Genomic DNA, 19903 nt, shown 5'->3' with positions numbered 1-19903 from the left:
TAAAGTCATACTCAATGTTTTTTAAGGGGTGGGAGCTCAGGTGGGGGGCCAAGGATGTATTGCGGAGCATTGCATCATCGTAGTACATTGCCTCACTGTACTGTCATCTAGTCACTGGGTCCCTACTTCCCTGGGGAAAGTGGGGTCCTAGAGACTGGTCTACTCTCAGCATCCAGGAGAGATGGGATAATTTTAGGAGGGTAGTCAATGGTCAAAGTGTGAATGAAAGAAGTAGCAAAATCATCTTGGAAATAAAGTAATAGGTCACTTAAACGAATGGAAAGCTTCATTGAAAGTAATTGTTTATGTTGCTTTTAGAAGATCTTGTTTTTCTGTGACCTTTTGATTGGGCAAATATGGAGGGTGGACTTCATTGCTTTAGGATTAACAGGGGAATACAAGTAAATGTCAGCCTGAGGAAGCATCATGTTGTTGAAACCCATGCACCATATTTATTATGATCCACACGGAAGGATCAATGGATGGGTCACTTACGGCGCACAAAAATATAATAGCGGTAAAACGCACACAAAAAATGTGACACTAAACATTGCCATTTCCGTAGTGGAAAAGCTCATGTAAAGCTTCTGATAAATGAACCTTTGCGAATCTAAGTGTAACTTTGACAGCTTCAGTCAAGGTAAGACAATAGTTGCAGAAACCTGATTTCATAGTCTGCGAGACAACATAATGTGCCTGGCAGAAGTGGCACGGACAGAGCCGGTCTCCTAGTGATTGGTTGTCAGACGCACAAATGAGCAACATACCCATCTGGAACCTTCCCACAGCCAACACAGACAATGGGAACATGTGCAATCTGCTGCACCGTCACGTTTACCCTGATAGGAAAGGCCAGTCATACAGTATGTTTAGAATTATTTTTCTGCTTTTGGGACAATTAGTCATAAGTCACTTGTATGGTGCTAGCTTTAGTATACCTCCGGCTCCCAGCACTGGAGATGAGCTGACCACGTCATGAAGTGTTTGTATGGTGGACACATGTGCTGCAAACATGCTTAGGAAAAGACACACACAAACAGTAACCCACTTTTACACAATATAATGTTATGCAGTGTCATGTAAGCGAGAATAGTGTCCTGACTATAATTGTAAAAGTTGCATTTTCCATATATAACCTTTTTAAATGCTAACTCCAACACTCAGTACCAAGAGATCTGACTCCTAAGAGATATCCGTGGATGCATCCATGTTGCGGTTACATAGCATGCCCTTACTGTGCTCCATTTACACGTGCAACCTCTCTGGGTGTAAGGGGACTCAAGACAACAGTATATAAAAATGTATGCCTTGTACAGGACTCTTGGCACAGCCACCCAATATCACCAGTGTGTGGGGTATCACATAGTTTCCCTGGTGATATTTTAAAGGTAAACAGCAATAAATGCTGTCAGAATATTGTTCTCATCGCCCAATCTTGGTGACTAGTCCAGGTAATATCCTGCATAACATTTGTTAGCCAGGATATTGATTAGAGATGAGCAGGTTCGGTTCTCCGAGAACCGAACTTCACCTATTTTACACGGGTCCGAGGCAGCCTCGGATTTTCCCGCCTTGCTCGGTTAACCCAAACACGGCCGAACGTCATCATCCCGCTGTCGGATTCTCACGAGATTTGTATTCTATATAAAGAGCCGCACGTCGCCGCCATTTTCACTCGTGCATTGGAGATTGAACGGAGAGGACGTGGCTGCGTTCTCTCCCTGAAAAGCTCCATATCTGTGCTCAGTGTGCTGCAAATATCTGTGCTCAGTGTGCTGCAAATATCTACGTTCTCTGCCTGAAAAGCTCCATAGCTGTGCTCAGTGTGCTGCAAATATCTGTGCTCAGTGTGCTGCAAATATCTGCGTTCTCTGCCTGAAAAGCTCCATATCTGTGCTCAGTGTGCTGCAAATATCTGTGCTCAGTGTGCTGCATTTTGGTGACCAACAGTACTATATAGTTGTACAGTACAGTAGGCCATTGCTGTATCTTGCAGCTCTGTGTCACTGCAAGTATCCATTCCATATCTGTGCTGCATTTTTGTGAGCAGTATATATAGTAGTACAGTGCTGCATTTTGGTGACCAACAGTATATAGTTGTACAGTACAGTAGGCCATTGCTGTATCTTGCAGTTCTGTGTCACTGCAAGTATCCATTCCATATCTGTGCTGCATTTTTGTGAGCAGTTTATATAGTAGTGCAGTGCAGCATTTTGGTGACCAACAGTATATAGTTGTACAGTACAGTAGGCCATTGCTGTATCTTGCAGCTCTGTGTCACTGCAAGTATCCATTCTATATCTGTGCTGCATTGTTGTGAGCAGTATATATAGTAGTACAGTGCAGCATTGTGATGACCAGTATACTACAGTACAATAGTCCAGTGCTGTTCTCGCTGCTCAGTGTCAGTTCTCCGTAGTATCATCAGTGCTCAGTAAAATCAGTGCTCAGTATAATCAGTGATTGATCAGTATAAACAATTCTCAGTATAATCAGTGCACTGTTAGACGTGCGCCCGTTTTCCGCCATTAGTGCATTGGGATTTAGACAATTGATGAAGTTATTGTGTCCCTGGTACAAAATCCCATCTAGATTCCACTTCGCTAGGCAGGCGATAGCGAGATTTTACCAATTAATATCAGTGATTTATAATTAATTATTAATTACAGTGATCTTGCCAAATGATTCCAGTGATTTTGTCATTTTCTTCCAGTGATTTGGACCAATAATACCATTGATTAGAACGAATAATTCCTGTGATTTTGTCATTTTCTTCCAGTGATTTGGACCAATAATACCATTGATTAGAAATAATAATTCCTGTGATTTTGTCATTTTCTTCCAGTGATTTGGACCAATAATACCATTGATTAGAAATAATAATTCCTGTGATTTTGTCATTTTCTTCCAGTGATTTGGACCAATAATACCATTGATTAGAACGAGTTAATTCCTGTGATATTGAGGTGTTAGTGTCGCTTAGCTTAGCCGTCCAGTGACCACAGTGCACCTCTTTTTCTCTTTTCTTTGCATCATGTTCTGTTTGGGGCCAATTTTTTTAAGTGCCATCCTGTCTGACATTGCAGTGCCACTCCTAGATGGGCCAGGTGTTTGTGCCGCCCTCTTGGGTCGCTTAGCTTAGTCATCCAGCGACCTCGGTGCAAATTTTAGGACTAAAAATAATATTGTGAGGTGTTCAGAATAGACTGGAAATGAGTGGAAATTATGGTTATTGAGGTTAATAATACTATAGGATCAAAATTACCCCCAAATTCTATGATTTAAGCTGTTTTTGAAGGTTTTTTGAAAAAAACTCCCGAATCCAAAACACACCCGAATCCGACAAAAAATTTTCAGGGAGGTTTTGCCAAAACGCATCCGAATCCAAAACACGGCCGCGGAACCGAATCCAAAACCAAAACATAAAACCCGAAAAATTTCCGGTGCACATCTCTGATATTGATAGAGCCACAAACTGTTCTTGGTTCCACTGGTCATTACAGCTTATGTTGCCTGGCCAGGGAACATTTGGCTAGCTTAAATAAAGCATAGAAATTCATCGATACCATTGCTATGGCCATAAACAAGTTGGAAAAGGAACTGTGGGATGCAATTGTTTAAAATGTTATATGATATACCTTCTATTTTTCCTTGTTTTTTTCAGGAATTCCGATCACTTTATCAAGGCTTCAAAAATAACAGCACGGTGGAGTCAGACTCATGTGACGGCTTCATGGGCTTGAAGGATGATTTCGGGCACAGTTTTGGATGCCTGTATGCAAAGAGCAGTGACACACACTTAAGTGCAATTGTACCGTGGACTATTCTGCGTAAACCAACAATGGATAAAGTGAATTCCAGAAAAGATGATTCAGACAAAGATACCTCTGAGGAGACCGGCAGTTCAAGTGGTGACTCGGAAGAAAGCACAAATTCTGACAATGAGCCTGAGCTGTCGAGGAGACTTGTAGCAGAACCTTGTCGGGTAGTCAAGGCACATAGAAAACTCTGTCGTTCTCCCCGCATCGAGCCATACATCCTTAAGCGCAATGAGATTCTTCAAGACCTTAAAAGCGAGGATGATCTTACAGGCACTAAAGAGGTCAAGAAGCCACCTGACGTAAAGGAATACCAAACAAAACTTGACTTTGCACTTAAATTAGGTTACTCTGAAGAGCAGGTGCTTCTTGTATTTAACAAACTTGGTACCAATGCTTTAATTAATGACATTTTGGGAGAGCTGGTCAAGCTTGGCAGCAAGAGCGAGATTGAACAAAATGGGGGTGTAAATAATACGGTTATACGGGAAGCATCTTCTTTGGAATCTGAAAGATCCGAATCTCCTTTTCACCAGGAAGTAATTGATGATAATGAAAATCTACGACCCATTGTCATTGATGGGAGCAATGTTGCCATGAGGTAAGTGATCCAGGCAAGCTAGATTAAGGCCACGTGGGCCTTGGCTGATGATAATCAAGGACCAATTTTAAGAAGCTGAGGAGGTGGGAACAGTGCTGTGTGGGTGTGGCCAATGCCACGTGAGTCTGTTCACCAGAGTTTCCCCACCCCGATCCTGAGGACCAGTAACAAGTCACATTCTCCTGAACACCTGGCAGGTGCACAGGTGTATGACCAACGGTCACATCTGAAGGATTCACAGGTGACCTGGAAAACATGAACTGTCTGTGTTCCTGAGGACTGAGGTGGAGAACCACTGATTTATAGCCTTCTACCTGCACTATCAGTTCCAATATCTTCCTCAACTTGTAAAAATAAAAAAGTAGTATCATTGTGTGAAGAAAATAGAAATGTAATACTTATGATTTATGTCCGACCATGTGGCCTGCTAGGCTGCTGGTCATCATGTTGTCATGGTTATGGGACTATTTTCATGTAGAGGCCTGAGGCTGTAGTCCCATCTGCTCCTTTATTAGTCTGACCCTGGATCCTGGGATTGCTAGACAGGCAAAGTATAAGCTCTGTAAAGGCTGATACAGTCTAATACACAGGTCAGCAAAGTTATGGAGCGTAATATCTGTAATTTGTGTTTTAGTGGTGGCAGTAACTTTTCTTCCTTATGTAAAATATGTAAAATATTAATTATAAAGGGCTAATAATTATTTTTAAAATCCAGTTTCAATTGCTCTTTGTAATACAATAATGTAATATACTTACTATGACGAAAAATTGTATAGGGTATTTCCACCTTCGAATAACTTTTCTCACCCCTGCACTGAGCCTATTTTAGTACATACGTACATCAGTCAATCAATCAGACAAATTTATAATTTTCACCTTTAGATGTAGAAATTACGGGATGATGAGTCGTCCCCTAAATGTGGCCGTAGAAAAAAATTATGAAAGTGGCCCCATGTCGCCGTGGTGGGTTTGTTTAGTGACAAAGGTGGTAATCAGGGCCAATGCAACCTGATAGGGCTGTTTGCTACAGATGGAGCCTTCTTAATTTCACCCTGCCTTGTCGCAGGCGTGCACTCCCGGCGTGACTAGGCGATCCGTCCGCCTAGTTACGCCGGGAGTGCACGAGCCGCTTCCCATTCAAATCGTCTCTGTTTGGGCGTGCAGACGGAGACACTCACAGTGACTAGGTGTGCCCAGGCGGGCGCGCCTAGTCACATAAAGACGTGCAGATACAATCCTGTATAAAGAAGCCGTGCCCCTTACCATGAAGCCATACTTCTTCTAAACACACACGCCTTAGGCAGAGTGTCCCTCTTCCCGCCTCCCTAATATTGGGAGGTATACATTTGTCTACCTTTTGTGTGCCTGTTTTTTTTGTTTACCCTGTGTTCCTCACTGTCATGCTCCCTGGCACCGGGCAAGCCACGTCAATAACTATAATAGCTGTTTTGTGTCCTGTCCAAAAGCAACTAATAAATAGCTGTGCCTAGATAATAAAGCCTAGAGCACAGAAGGAAGGTAGAATAAGCAATTTATTCTGTAGCTTTTGCAGGAGGACATATGCAGACAAATAAATTAGTTAAAGACAGAACACCTCTTTCTGCTCATCTCCTTTGCTTTCCATAGATTTCTCGGTGTTACAGATGTGAGTTACTTTACCTGAAAACACATGGTCGCCTGCTCTCCTGGAATGTACAAGAGTCTCCCAACGTTTGTCTCCTTGGAGAGTAGGTCACAATCGCAAATCCCACCCACTTCCCTAATGTAGTGGGAAAGTCCTTAATGATAAAAAGCGCTGCAACTTGGCGGGATCATGGTCTTACCCTCCACTTTGCGATGGCACAATGGCAGCATTTCTTAGCAGGGCCAGCTACATGGGACATAAACCACTTTGTCAGGTCTCCCCCATGCTTACCCCTTGGACTTCCCCTCACTTATCTAGAGTTGGAGAGGCTCAGCAACTAGGTTAGCATGTGAGAAGGCCTGCTTTACAGTTGGATGTATGCCCAACTCCAGACCACAAACGTGCTTTGTTTTACTACGCTTTCATAGTAAGGTTAATTGTAACTTGTATGCCCCCTATGCCTGTACACCAAGATCATGGCTTATACCCATTTCACACCACTTTCCTGGGTCCAGCCCGGATCAGTGACCACAGGTTTCACTCCAGGTCAGGTCACAGTGGCTTGAAACCCGCTCACACCACAGGCTGGACCCAGGATACTGCCAGGGTGTCCTCTGATGCCACAGTGACCAAGACCCGAGTCGGATGACCTGGGTTACTCAACCACATTGTCCCGTCGCCCCGGGTCCTTCCCTGACCCACCCAGGGAGCTACCTAAGTTGGATTCCCAGGGCACTTGTCCCAGGTTAACCCTTTCACACCGAGCCATGACCCGGGTTAACTCGGCAACAACCTGGGTTTTTGTGGCAGCATGAAAGGGGTATTACAGTGGTTTTTATGTTTGGTTTGGAGATTGAGAGTGAAAATACATCACAAGGGAATGTGTAGTAAAAATATTTTGCCATATAAAAGGGAATGCATTCAACCACAAGAATAGTGGAAAATGGTCAACACACCAACTTTTGAACCATTCAAAGAGTAAGAGTTTGGGGGACATTTACTAAGCAGTGATAAGAGCGGAGAAGTGAGCCAGTAGAGAAGTTGCCCCATCAACCAAGCAGCAGCTCTGTATCATTTTATAGTATGCAAATTATAGATGTTACTTCAGTGATGATTGGTTGCCATGGGCAACTTCTCCACTGGCTCACTTCTCCGTTCTTATCACTGCTTAGTAAATGTCACCCTTTATTAGATAAGCTGATCTATTTCTACTGTGGATGCGCCAATGTGGGACGTTTTTTACTAAACTATTTTACATGTTGGAGGTAAAGGTGGAGGCTTCATTTTGTCTTTCACAGGCTGCATATACAGATGTTTGCACAGATTTGAAATGATCTTGTTTGATAACGTTATGCACATCCTGAGTGTAGTGGGCAGTATGGATGGGTGATAACGTGATTCAGCGAGAAGTGTGCCATCATGGCCCCGCTCCCTGCTGTACATACTGGCAGTATGGCATTTTATAGTTGGGGCATTGCCACAATGACACCATCACTCCATTACACCGCCACACCGCCTACTTCTGCAGCAGCATGCCTCAAATTACAATGGCTCTCGCCTTCCAGAGTGTTCAGCCCAGAAGTAAAGCTGGGTAAACATCTCAGTGATCTAGCGACACAACAATGTGATGTATCGACTACATGAACCGCGGTTTGAAGATGCACTATATATTGTGACATGCGTAATGTTTCTACATCGCCTTGTACAGTACGTCATCTTGTCCCATCTGATGGCCAGCACAGCAGATGTGACAATTTGACCACACAAGTCATCTAGCGATGAATTGGGTACAATTGGGGGTACACACTACATACCTGTATGATGGTCGTTGCGATGCATTGTGGATAGCAAGGTTGGCCAATATACTGTATCAAGTATATCTGGTGATGCAGCCTGTTCAGAGTAGCCACATCTCCAGATTTACTTCATAGGAAGTTACTACTATTATTATCCGTTATTTATATAGCACTGCAAGGGAACAGCAGCACCGTACAGAGTACGTAAGCAGAAGCAATATGACTTACAGTACAGAACAGGACAGGGACAAAGTTTCTACACATTTCTGCATCATAGAATGTGACGGCAGATAAGAACCACTTGGCCCATCTAGTCTGCCCCTTTTTTTTTACCATATTTTTACCTCAAACCTTATTTGATCCTTATTTCTTTGTAAGGATATTCTTATGTCTATCCCATGCATGTTTAAATTGCTCTACTGTCTTACCCTCTGCCACCTCTGATGGGAGTCTATTCCACTTGTCCACTCAGCGGTCATAATACCCAAATAAGCGTCAGGCCAATCTTAACATATAGGCAGATCCCCCGGGTCCCATGATTCTAGGGGCCTGCGAGCAGGGGTGGGTTGGCCAAATGGCATCTGCCTCCCATGCTGGTGCCTTCAGAGATTCTTGGAAGGCAGGTAGAGAATATGGCCTGACTGCTGTGATTGTGAATTAAACAAAACAGCTCTCTCTAAAATGAGTAAACACAGTCCGCACCAGTACTAATGTATGGACCAGGGTCGTAATAAGGCTTGTGGGCACCCCAGGAAAGCTAAGCTGTGGGGGTCCCCCATCAATAATACTGACCCCTGCGCTCACACGCCTGCCACCGCCACCACCGCCACTATACCCCTTGCTGATAGCTTAATGAAGAACCAAGGGTACGGGTGCACGCACCGCCTACCTTATATTGATAATTGTGTTTTTATGAGCCTCAGTGTTTGCGGTGTCAGGGACAGGGTGCGCTGTGCTGTCATTCAGGAGCTCCCCACTGGTCTCAGATGTTAGCTCCGGAGCGGATGTGCTGCTTTTAGTATGTAGCGATTTCCGATCTCCTGCAGTCTCTGCTGGCAGAGCTCTTGTCGGTGGGACAGACTTCTTCAGGGACAATGGGGGTAATTCAGACCTGATCGCTGGGCAGCAATTTTTGCAGCCCAGCGATCAGATAGTCGCCGCCTACAGGGGGAGTGTATTTTCGCTGTGCAAGTGTGCGATCGCATGTGTAGCAGAGCTGCACAAACTGATTTTGTGCAGTCTTTGCGCAGCCCAGGACTTACTCAGCCGCTGCGATCACATCAGCCTGTCCACCCACAAACGCCCTCTTCCTGTTAATCTCCTTGCGATCGCCCATGCGAATGGATCCTTCGCACAAACCCATAACTGACCAGCGATCCCCGTTGTTGTTGTCCGACGCACGTGCTCATTGCGGTGCATACGCTTGCACAGTACAGACCTGATCGCCCGCTGAGTGAAAACGCACATCACCGATCAGGTCTGAATTACCCCCAATGTGCTGGCAAAATAGCCAGTGGAAATGGGCAGGGGGCAATATTTGGGTAGTGAGGTGACCCTACCGCTGACCCCCCCTCATAATACGGTCCTGGAGGTAAGTGTGATAGGGTCCGAGTTGCCAGAGGTCTGGGATTTTGTCCCAGAATGGCCATATTTTTAAATCTGCAAACCAGGTTGGTTTTCCCTTGTAAATGATTGCCACTTTAAAAATACTGCCAGTCTTGTACGACATCCCGAACCTCTGGCAACTGACCTTCGTACATTTACCCCCTGGTATGGACTATGTCTGACTGGAGGGGTCACGCTATAACAATGAGACTGACAGCATGGAGTTAGAGTGTCACTAAGGGAATTGAGCCTCCATAAAACAGAAACCTCCCACTGCCCAGGTTGGGACTGTAATGCTGGCAGTCAGGATCCTGCAGCTCAGCATCCCAACCATGGGATCCCGGATGCCAGAATGCCGGCAGGGGGCGTGCACAACGGAGCCCCTTGCGGGCTTGCTGTGCTCGCCATGAGTTTTATTCCCACTCTGTGGGTGTCGTGGGAATAGCCCCTGTTTGCCGGCATTCCGGCTGCCGGCTTTGTAAGTGGTCAGGATTCCAGAGTCTGTATCCTGACCGCAGGGATCCCGACCGTTGGTAAAGCAACTACATCCCCTCTTCCCCATGTGGTGAGAACACTGTAGCCTTTCTTGGCACTTGTGGACAGTGGGTGCTAGGGCAATGTGTTATAGGGGCAGATGTACTAAGCCTTGGAGAGTGAAGTGGAGAGAGAGAAGCTACCAACCAATCAGTCATTATTCAAACCCAACCTGTAACATGGCAGTTAGGAGCTGATTGGCCAGTACTTTATCTCTAGTACATTTCCCTAATTTGTGTTGAAAATATTATGTTTTATTCTAACATGTTATTCCACAAACTTTATCTAATAGTAAAAAAAAAAGAAAAAAACCTCAGTGCATTTATTTTTATTATATTTATATTATTTAAGAAGAAGGATACAGAAGGGTGTAGTGGGACCATAATATCAAACAGAAAAAACTAAATAGTAGTTGGGATACCGGTGCTCAGGGACTGCGGTAGTCAGTATAACGGCGCTGGAATCCTGACAGCTGTCAGAATGTAAACGCCAGATTAACGACAGTTGGAATTCCGAATGTAAGTATGCCAGGAGCAGGGCCGGTTCAGGGGCGCTCTGCGCCCCTGTCAGGAAAATGGGCGTGGCCTAATACATGGGCGTGGTCAGTTACGCCCCCTGTACATTGCTAGCGCCGCTTGAATGCTGAGCGGTGCGCGATGACGTCATCGCGCACCGCACAGCAAAAGGTCCTCTCCACGAAGGGAAACTAGACGCTATGCGTCTAGTTCCCTTCATAGGAGGCGGACGGGGACGGCAGCGGGCAGCGGAGGCGGACGGGGGACACAGCGGGCAGCAGTGGCGTATCTTGCCACGGTGCGGCGCCCTCCGGATGGCGCCAGCGCCCTCCGGAAGGCGGCGCCCCGGGCAAAAGTCCTGCTTGCCCGTGGCAAGATCCGCTACTGGCCAGGAGCGATAAGGATAGGCTGCGTGGGGAGGGTTAAGGTTAGGCTGCGTGGGAAGGGTTAGGGTTAGGCTGCAGGGGAGAGTGTTAGGGTTAGGCTGTGGGGATGGGAGGTTAGAGTTAGGCTGCGAGGACGCTGCCTGCCTCTTGCACCCCTGTCAGGACTTCACACAGTCAGGATGCTGGTGTTGGTATTCTGACTGCCGGCATCCTGACTTCCGGTATCGCGTACCCAGCCCCATTCAACTATAACAATGAGGGGAGGGGCGAAGTAGTCCAATGAATAGTACAAGTAAATATAAATGGGGAATATGATGAAACCCATACACACCATATATTTGTGAAAAAGGATGGGGGATAGGGGGAGAGAAAAAGCAGAGTAAAGGGAAGAGAGAGGACATGAGGCCACTCATGAGAGGAAAAGCATGAAGGGAGTCCCATAAGTGAAGTCAGAGAGGCCATGGCACTCCATAATGAGTTGTCCATGGGGTACGTATAATAGCAAATCTCTATGCAATGTTATGGAGAATACAAGAGATGTATTCCATGCGATAAAACATTTTAATCCTTTATTTGAAATAAATACTCAAATCCCTAGTTTTCCACTCAATCACCTAAATCCAGATATAATCTTCTTTTCTAAGAGCTTTAACTAATCTGTTTGTGGAAAGAAAATAAAGAAATCTTGCGATCTTGCTCATAGTAAAGCTGCAGTGCGAATACACGAAAGGCGACCTGCATGTGAGTCACTACAGGGCGGCTGCCTCTGATTGGCTTGAACACTGGGAAACCCCATTTATTGGCTGTTTAGTGTATAACCCCTTTTTGGTCAGTTATTGAAATTACTTGTGTCCTAACAAGGAAGTTTATTTATTGGCCACAATGGGTACATTATAACAGGGGAACCTTATACTGCAGGTCTGCTCCATCTCTTATAGTGTGACCAGCCCACCTTCCACGCTCTTTATCCCGCTGAATTATCAGCGCCAGCCCAGCCTATAACACTGACGCTGGTTACTTTTGTATTCTTTCTTTCTTTCTTTCTTTCTTTCTTTCTTTCTTTCTTTCTTTCTTTCTTTCTTTCTTTCTTTCTTTCTTTCTTTCTTTCTTATGTGTCACACATTAGTTCATTATTTCTTTATCTTTTTTTTCCATCCTTAACATCACGTTGATGTTGGTGATTTCATCTTTACACTCAGGTTGATGATAGTGATCTCTGTAAATTTGCTCAAACTGCATAATATTGGCTACTGGAAAAGAGACTGTAAGTATATAGATACTATTGTGCATTATAGCTAGGAATCTATTGCCTACTGCATGATTTAAAGTAGTTATTGGGGGTTAGGTATTCACTTTGCTCAAATGTACAAATCTGTCAATCACTAGATTTTATTATCCAACTTGCACTAGAAATAAAATAAGGTATGCTATGATTTCACTTTTGGAAAAACTAGCAAACTTACTAATGGGCTCTACACATTGGCATATCCGCCGCCGAGCTGATGGGCGACCCAGCGGCGGGAAGGGGGAGATGATGAGGGGAGCGAAGTTTCTTCACTCCCCCTGTCACCCAGCTCCATAGCACTGCATGCTAATATGGACAATCTCGTCCATATTGGCCTGCATGCATAGGCGACGGGGCACCAACGATTAACGAGCGCGGGGCCGCGCATCGTTAATCGTTGGTGCCTACACACTGCATGATATGAACGAGTTACGTTCATATCGTGCATTTTATCTGTCAGTGTGTAGGGCCCTTAAGACATTTGAGCATCAATGGATACTTTACAGACATATGAGAAACAGATCCATGGGGGAGATGTACTAAGCAGTGATAAAAGTGGAGAAGTGAGCCAGTGGAGAAGCTGCCCATGGCAACCAATCAGCTGCTCTGTATACTTTTACAGTATGCAAATTATAAATGTTACGTCAATGCTGATTGGTTGCCATGGGATACTTCTCCACTGGCTCACTTCTCCACTTTTATCGCTACATGTCCCCCGATGTCTCAGATTTAAGTAAAAAAAAAAAAAAACAACAGTAAATAACACAGAAGGCTATACATCTCTATTAATCACCCCTGACACTCCTGATCTGGCAAAAGAGATGTAAGACATTTAAATGATTTCGAAGTTTGAGAGACAGATCATTGCAAGAGCAATCTGCACTGTAACCACATTCAGGGTCAGGAGAGTCAGCTACGCAAGTGTATTCTCAGGTTCGTTGGCCTAATGGACTTGTTACACCCTGAGCTCTTCATAAAGGACCTGCTCGTTACCATCGATGGCAGAGAACATTTTTGGGTGTTTTTCACTGTGGAATCTCCCTCGCTCCTTTATCACAAAGTTCTTTCAGGATCTGCATGGCCATAGAATGGTGCCCTATGAAATACTAGATTTCATCCACATTGATTTTGCTCCATATTTCACTAAGAACCCAAAAAGGAATCGGAAACACGTCAAGGTCATCTAGTACAAAAGGCATCCTGCACCTGCAGATCATAAATTGTAAATCTATGATGAATCTTGTATATAAAATTCATTGGTCTGTTTGTCTGTCTGGACTGATTGGGATGAAACCAACGTGAGGTGGTCCAGTTGGATCCTGGACAGGTGTTAGGGGGGTTAGGGTCTGTATGTCTGACTATGAGGGTAATTCTGAGTTGATCGCAGCAGCAAGTTTGTTAGCAATTGGGCAAAACCATGTGCATTGCAGGGGTAACAGATGTAACATGTGCAGAGAGAGTTAGATTTGGGTGGGGTGTGTTCAAACTGAAATCTAAATTGCAGTGTAAAAATAAAGCAGCCAGTATTTACCCTGCACAGAAACAATATAACCCACCCAAATCTAACTCTCTCTGCAAATGTTATATCTGCCCCCCCTGCAGTGCACATGGTTTTGCCCAATTGTTATCAAACTTGCTGCTGCGATCAACTCAGAATTAGGCCCTATGGGGGATATTCAATTGTTTGAAAAGTCAGTTGGGCGTCTGTTTTTTCCTATCTAACAGACAGGAAAAAACAGACACCCAACCGACTTTTCAAACATTTGAATTCCCCCTATGTGTCTTTGGGGAGCTTTACTAAGCTAGAGCGTCTCCAAATGCCCTCTCTTTGGGCCTGATTCTGAGTTGATTGTTACTGCCAGACACCTGCAGTTGTGTTGCGAGTGTGTCGCTGTAAGCGGCTGCATCCAAAGACATTTAGCTGCACACACAGGAGGTGATATTCAGATGGAGAAACAGCAGCTGCCATAGAGCTGGTGCAAATTTCCATGGTGCACAGATGGTGCATCTAAAGAGCACTGATACGGAAATGCACCATTACAAGATGCTGCAAGTGGGTATTGGCCACAGCATTATCATGAGACACAGCAGCGTCTGCATGTGGAGACCCTACCAGCTGTAGTATGTTCAGAGTTCAGACACCATGATAATAAACCTAAAAAGTTCTTATATCTGAATAAGGCTGCCTCTTCTGTAACGACAGTATGTAGCATGAAAAGGTCCTGAATCTCTGAGACTCTGGCCCTACCCTGTATAAGGTCTTGCAGTTAACCTCCAGCCAATTTTAATACTTGCACCGTGGTCACCCTCAGCAGTCAGAGACCTAAGGGTAAATTTACTAAGATGGGAGTTCTATTTCAGATGGGATGTTGTCCATAGCAACCAATCTACTTCTCATTTATCTAGCACCTTCTAGAAGATAATACCTGGAATCTGATTGGTTGCTAAGGGCAACATCCCATCTTAAATAGAACTCCCATCTTAGTAAATTTACCCCCCTCCCCAGAGTGGGCATCCAGCATAACTAATCTGGGGATAACCACTTCTAAATTGCTTAGTAACTGGCTGTAGTGGCAGGAGATGTGGATTCTTAAAAGGGAGGACGGGGTTTCACCTTTCATGGTGTCTGGAAACAGGTGGTTCAGTTCTTAAATGCCCAAATGAGGATACCAATAACACTAGAAGCCCTGGTGTCTTCCAAGTGGGCAGTTTCTAAGCTTACAATGCCTCCAATGCGACTGTATGTGCATATTCTGAGTCTTATGCATCTATGTGATCACACATGCTCCCAGCCCAATGAAAATGATGTGCACTGTGCATATGCATGACTCAGAGAATAGATTGCAACTCTGGCTACACACCCACAATGCATTTCTCTTACCTGTGAATGCCCAGTTGATACCCAGTTGCCACCCAGTAAGTAATGTTCATTCAGTGTTGCAGAGAAAAGACCATACTTACCTACTTTGTGGCTGCTCTCTCCGGGAGGGAGCAGCCAGGTCACACGAGGGGGCGTGGAGGAGGCGGTACGGGGACGTGGTGATGTGTTTGCATTATCGTAGCCCCGCCCCTGCTCTGTAATGCCCACTTTATTGGTATTGCAGAGCGGGGCTATGACTCGATTTAGTGCGATTGCGTCATGGCCCCACCCCTTTTTCCTATGCAACAGGATGAAAGAGGTGGGGTGCAGTGGGAGAAGTGCGGTGTGTGGCGGGAAAGGGGGCGAGCGGCATGCGGGAGACTTGCCCCCTTCCCGGGGGGGGGGGCCGGGAGTGCCACCCTAATTTCGGGAGCCTCCCGGCCTTTCCGGGAGAGTGGGCAAGTATGGAAAAGACTGAGAAGCGAGTCAGAAGTGCTCACGAGCTCTGTAAGACACACATCAGCAGTTTGCTAAAATCGTAAGATGTGGCCGCATTTCAACGTTTGTGCGACTGTGCTTTCTACATTACAGAAGCAGAATGTGAAAGAAAAGGACTGCTCCATAGCACAACATGTAGGGGTCTACCAAACCTTGGAGAGAATGAAGATAAAAGCCAACCAGTTCCAGTCATTTTTCAAACACAGTCTGTAACATGGCAGCTAAGAGCTTTTTGGCTGGTACTTTATCTCCGTCCATTTTAATTCCATCCACGGCTTAGTAAATAGATGAATTATGGCTGAAATGTCATTAATCAGCAGCCGGAAATGGGCATTGTCTCTTCTATTGTATTGAGCCCTGGGTATGACAGATTTTCATACACCTCCATCCTAATCTCCCTTATTATTATTATTATTATTATTTTTTTTTATATTTTTGTACACAATGTCCCTTCACTCTCAGCTCAGCCAATTCTCGGATCACATTCCCAATTGCTGTATTATTCTCAGATGGCATCTCATATATATATATATATATATGGAAGAAGTGGGAGATAGGGGTACCGGCGACTTGTGTTGTTTGAAAATGTATATTAAAAGATCCTAAAATTTATCAGCCAAAAAATATATATATAAAAATATTCAAATTTATTAAGATATAAAACTTAATAGATAAAAGTACAAATTTTCAAAAAAAGTATAAAAATATATATGAATAAATATAAGGTAGGAGATAAGACTTAGCTTAAAAATAGGCAGGGGGTCAGTGCAGGGAGCCCAACGCGTTTCGTCACATATGACTTCTTCAAAGGGTAGGGACAGAATGATTCCTTAAGCCTATTTATACCCTTACATACTGGGTATGGAGTAGTGACATCACAGATGGTCATGTGATTTAATCTCAAAGTCTCACCAAAATACACACATAATGGTACTTATTAATCATCACAGCAGGCTATGGGTGTTATTTGGGGCACATCTACAGTTAAAACGAATGGTTTATATGTTTAAAAAGTATATATATAGGGTTTTTCATGAATTAATGTATTAAATAGCGGCACTTCCGCCACACTTCCGGTGACGGAGGGCGCGGGTCACATGACTTAGGGCACTTCCGCCCCACTTCCTGTATGCTTCTGCGCATGCGCCGCACTTCCTGTGTGCTTCTGCGCATGCGCCGGCGGCGGGACCCGGTCCGTGTGTTTGCGCATGCGCCGGCGGCGGGACTCGTTCTCCATGTCTGCGCATGCGCCGGCGGCGGGACCTGGTTTCGATGTCAATTCAGTTTTGTCTCCTCTGTGTTTAGTCTGTGTTTCTCTCCTCCATGGCGGCCATTTTCGTGTATATCAAGTCCATAGAGTTCAAGGCAATTGCGGTGGCCATTTTGATGTGGTTTCAGGAGACCCATATTGATTTCATTATGAGGTATCCATAGTAACGTTTCCATATGGAAAAAAAGAGATAAAAGATTTGGTAATGATCCTTATCTTGGTGTTTCTATTACCATCATAAAGCAACATTTGTCATTATTAAAATATTGAATTATTAGTATTAAAAAACCCATAAGCTACTATTGTATATGCTTGTAATTATAATACAGTAGTATTAATAGTACAGTAATATTTTTAAAATAATATTTTTAAAGTTTAAATGGGCTATCTCAGGTATAACTAGGGTTCGGGGGGGGGGGGGGGGGTTGGACCACGTGAATATATTATATATTAATTAGATATATAAAATGCTAATTAGGATCATAAAACATTTTCGTTTGTTTCAAAGGACCCTTTAAATCGTAGGGGTGCCGAGTGTTAGTAGATCGCCCACCAGGTGGCTTGATGTCCTATCGTCACTCACTACAGTACCTGATCTTCCCAGGTAGTCCCCTCCCCTGGTACTGGTCAGGCCCAATACACTGCTTAGCTTCCAAAATCGGACGGGGTTGGGCGTACCAGTGTGGTATGACTGTACATACGTGTGAGACGTCGTTACACCGGTGATCCGATCGCTCAATAACACTCGGGATCAGGTTAGCTTGATTAGTTTATTAAAATAAATGGGAGAACTAAAAATGTGAAAATGCAGGACTATATAAAAGAATGCAGGACTATATAAAAAATGAGGATACTGCACCTCACAGGAAAGGTGCAATCTCGTAACCTTCGTTAAAGCCTGTTGGTTGCAGTGTTCCCAGCTGGAAAATCCAATACATTTCGCGTCTTGAGAGCTTGTTTGCAAGATCACCACCTCTCTCACCCAGGTCCACATGTTCAATCGCCTTGAACGTAAGGTCCTCAGGATTTGAATTATGGTGTGTTGTGAAATGTCTGGAGACCGTGTGGCTTTCGACCTTATTTTTAATGTTTCTGATATGCTCCTGAATCCTTATTTTCAACGGTCTCTTAGTCTTGCCCACGTATTTCATCCCACAGGTACATTCCAACAGGTAGATCACGCTGGGTGCCAGGCAAGAAGTTTAAACAGAGATGACCTGCTGAGGTACAAACCGAGAGACGAAACGAAGGATGCAGTCGCGTTTATCACCACATTTAATCAACATGAGAGAATAATAAGGAATTCACTAAAGAAGCACTGGAACATCCTTCTGATGGATACAGTATTAAAAGATATCCTACCGCCCGAACCAACACTAGTTTTCAAAAAGTCAAGAAATTTGAAGGACTGCCTGGCACCCAGCATGATAAAGGAGAAACCTAATCAAAGGATCCCAATGCTTAAGTGCCTAGGATCTTATAAATGTGGGAAGTGTATTATTTGCAAATATTTACATAGGAACAGGAAAACTTTCTGTGATATGGAAAATAAAAAGGAATATACTATTAAACATTTCATGAACTGCAATACAACGTCCGTGATCTACCTGTTGGAATGTACCTGTGGGATGAAATACGTGGGCAAGACTAAGAGACCGTTGAAAATAAGGATTCAGGAGCATATCAGAAACATTAAAAATAAGGTCGAAAGCCACACGGTCTCCAGACATTTCACAACACACCATAATTCAAATCCTGAGGACCTTACGTTCAAGGCGATTGAACATGTGGACCTGGGTGAGAGAGGTGGTGATCTTGCAAACAAGCTCTCAAGACGCGAAATGTATTGGATTTTCCAGCTGGGAACACTGCAACCAACAGGCTTTAACGAAGGTTACGAGATTGCACCTTTCCTGTGAGGTGCAGTATCCTCATTTTTTATATAGTCCTGCATTCTTTTATATAGTCCTGCATTTTCACATTTTTAGTTCTCCCATTTATTTTAATAAACTAATCAAGCTAACCTGATCCCGAGTGTTATTGAGCGATCGGATCACCGGTGTAACGACGTCTCACACGTATGTACAGTCATACCACACTGGTACGCCCAACCCCGTCCGATTTTGGAAGCTAAGCATTGTATTGGGCCTGACCAGTACCAGGGGAGGGGACTACCTGGGAAGATCAGGTACTGTAGTGAGTGACGATAGGACATCAAGCCACCTGGTGGGCGATCTACTAACACTCGGCACCCCTACGATTTAAAGGGTCCTTTGAAACAAACGAAAATGTTTTATGATCCTAATTAGCATTTTATATATCTAATTAATATATAATATATTCACGTGGTCCAACCCCCCCCCCCCCGAACCCTAGTTATACCTGAGATAGCCCATTTAAACTTTAAAAATATTATTTTAAAAATATTACTGTACTATTAATACTACTGTATTATAATTACAAGCATATACAATAGTAGCTTATGGGTTTTTTAATACTAATAATTCAATATTTTAATAATGACAAATGTTGCTTTATGATGGTAATAGAAACACCAAGATAAGGATCATTACCAAATCTTTTATCTCTTTTTTTCCATATGGAAACGTTACTATGGATACCTCATAATGAAATCAATATGGGTCTCCTGAAACCACATCAAAATGGCCACCGCAATTGCCTTGAACTCTATGGACTTGATATACACGAAAATGGCCGCCATGGAGGAGAGAAACACAGACTAAACACAGAGGAGACAAAACTGAATTGACATCGAAACCAGGTCCCGCCGCCGGCGCATGCGCAGACATGGAGAACGAGTCCCGCCGCCGGCGCATGCGCAAACACACGGACCGGGTCCCGCCGCCGGCGCATGCGCAGAAGCACACAGGAAGTGCGGCGCATGCGCAGAAGCATACAGGAAGTGGGGCGGAAGTGCCCTAAGTCATGTGACCCGCGGCCTCCGTCACCGGAAGTGTGGCGGAAGTGCCGCTATTTAATACATTAATTCATGAAAAACCCTATATATATACTTTTTAAACATATAAACCATTCGTTTTAACTGTAGATGTGCCCCAAATAACACCCATAGCCTGCTGTGATGATTAATAA

The 19903-nt window shown here is 44.2% G+C and overlaps 1 protein-coding gene and 1 pseudogene across 2 annotated transcripts in view; one reads left to right on the top strand and one right to left on the bottom strand.

Annotated features, from left to right (window-relative positions):
• Nucleotides 1–19903, top strand: part of ZC3H12C (zinc finger CCCH-type containing 12C) — a 297586-nt gene that overhangs the window by 210284 nt on the left and 67399 nt on the right. For both annotated transcript variants that reach the window (XM_063957019.1, XM_063957018.1), the window contains exon 2: nucleotides 3665–4419. In XM_063957019.1, the coding sequence (XP_063813089.1) occupies nucleotides 3734–4419 (686 nt within the window). In that variant the 5' untranslated portion in view covers nucleotides 3665–3733. The remainder of the gene's footprint in view (nucleotides 1–3664; nucleotides 4420–19903) is intronic.
• Nucleotides 17372–17491, bottom strand: LOC135052645 (5S ribosomal RNA; annotated as a pseudogene).

The sequence above is a fragment of the Pseudophryne corroboree genome, chromosome 2 (assembly GCF_028390025.1).
Source record: "Pseudophryne corroboree isolate aPseCor3 chromosome 2, aPseCor3.hap2, whole genome shotgun sequence".
NCBI classification, from domain to species: domain Eukaryota; kingdom Metazoa; phylum Chordata; class Amphibia; order Anura; family Myobatrachidae; genus Pseudophryne; species Pseudophryne corroboree.
This window is presented reverse-complemented; position numbering and strand designations above follow the sequence as displayed.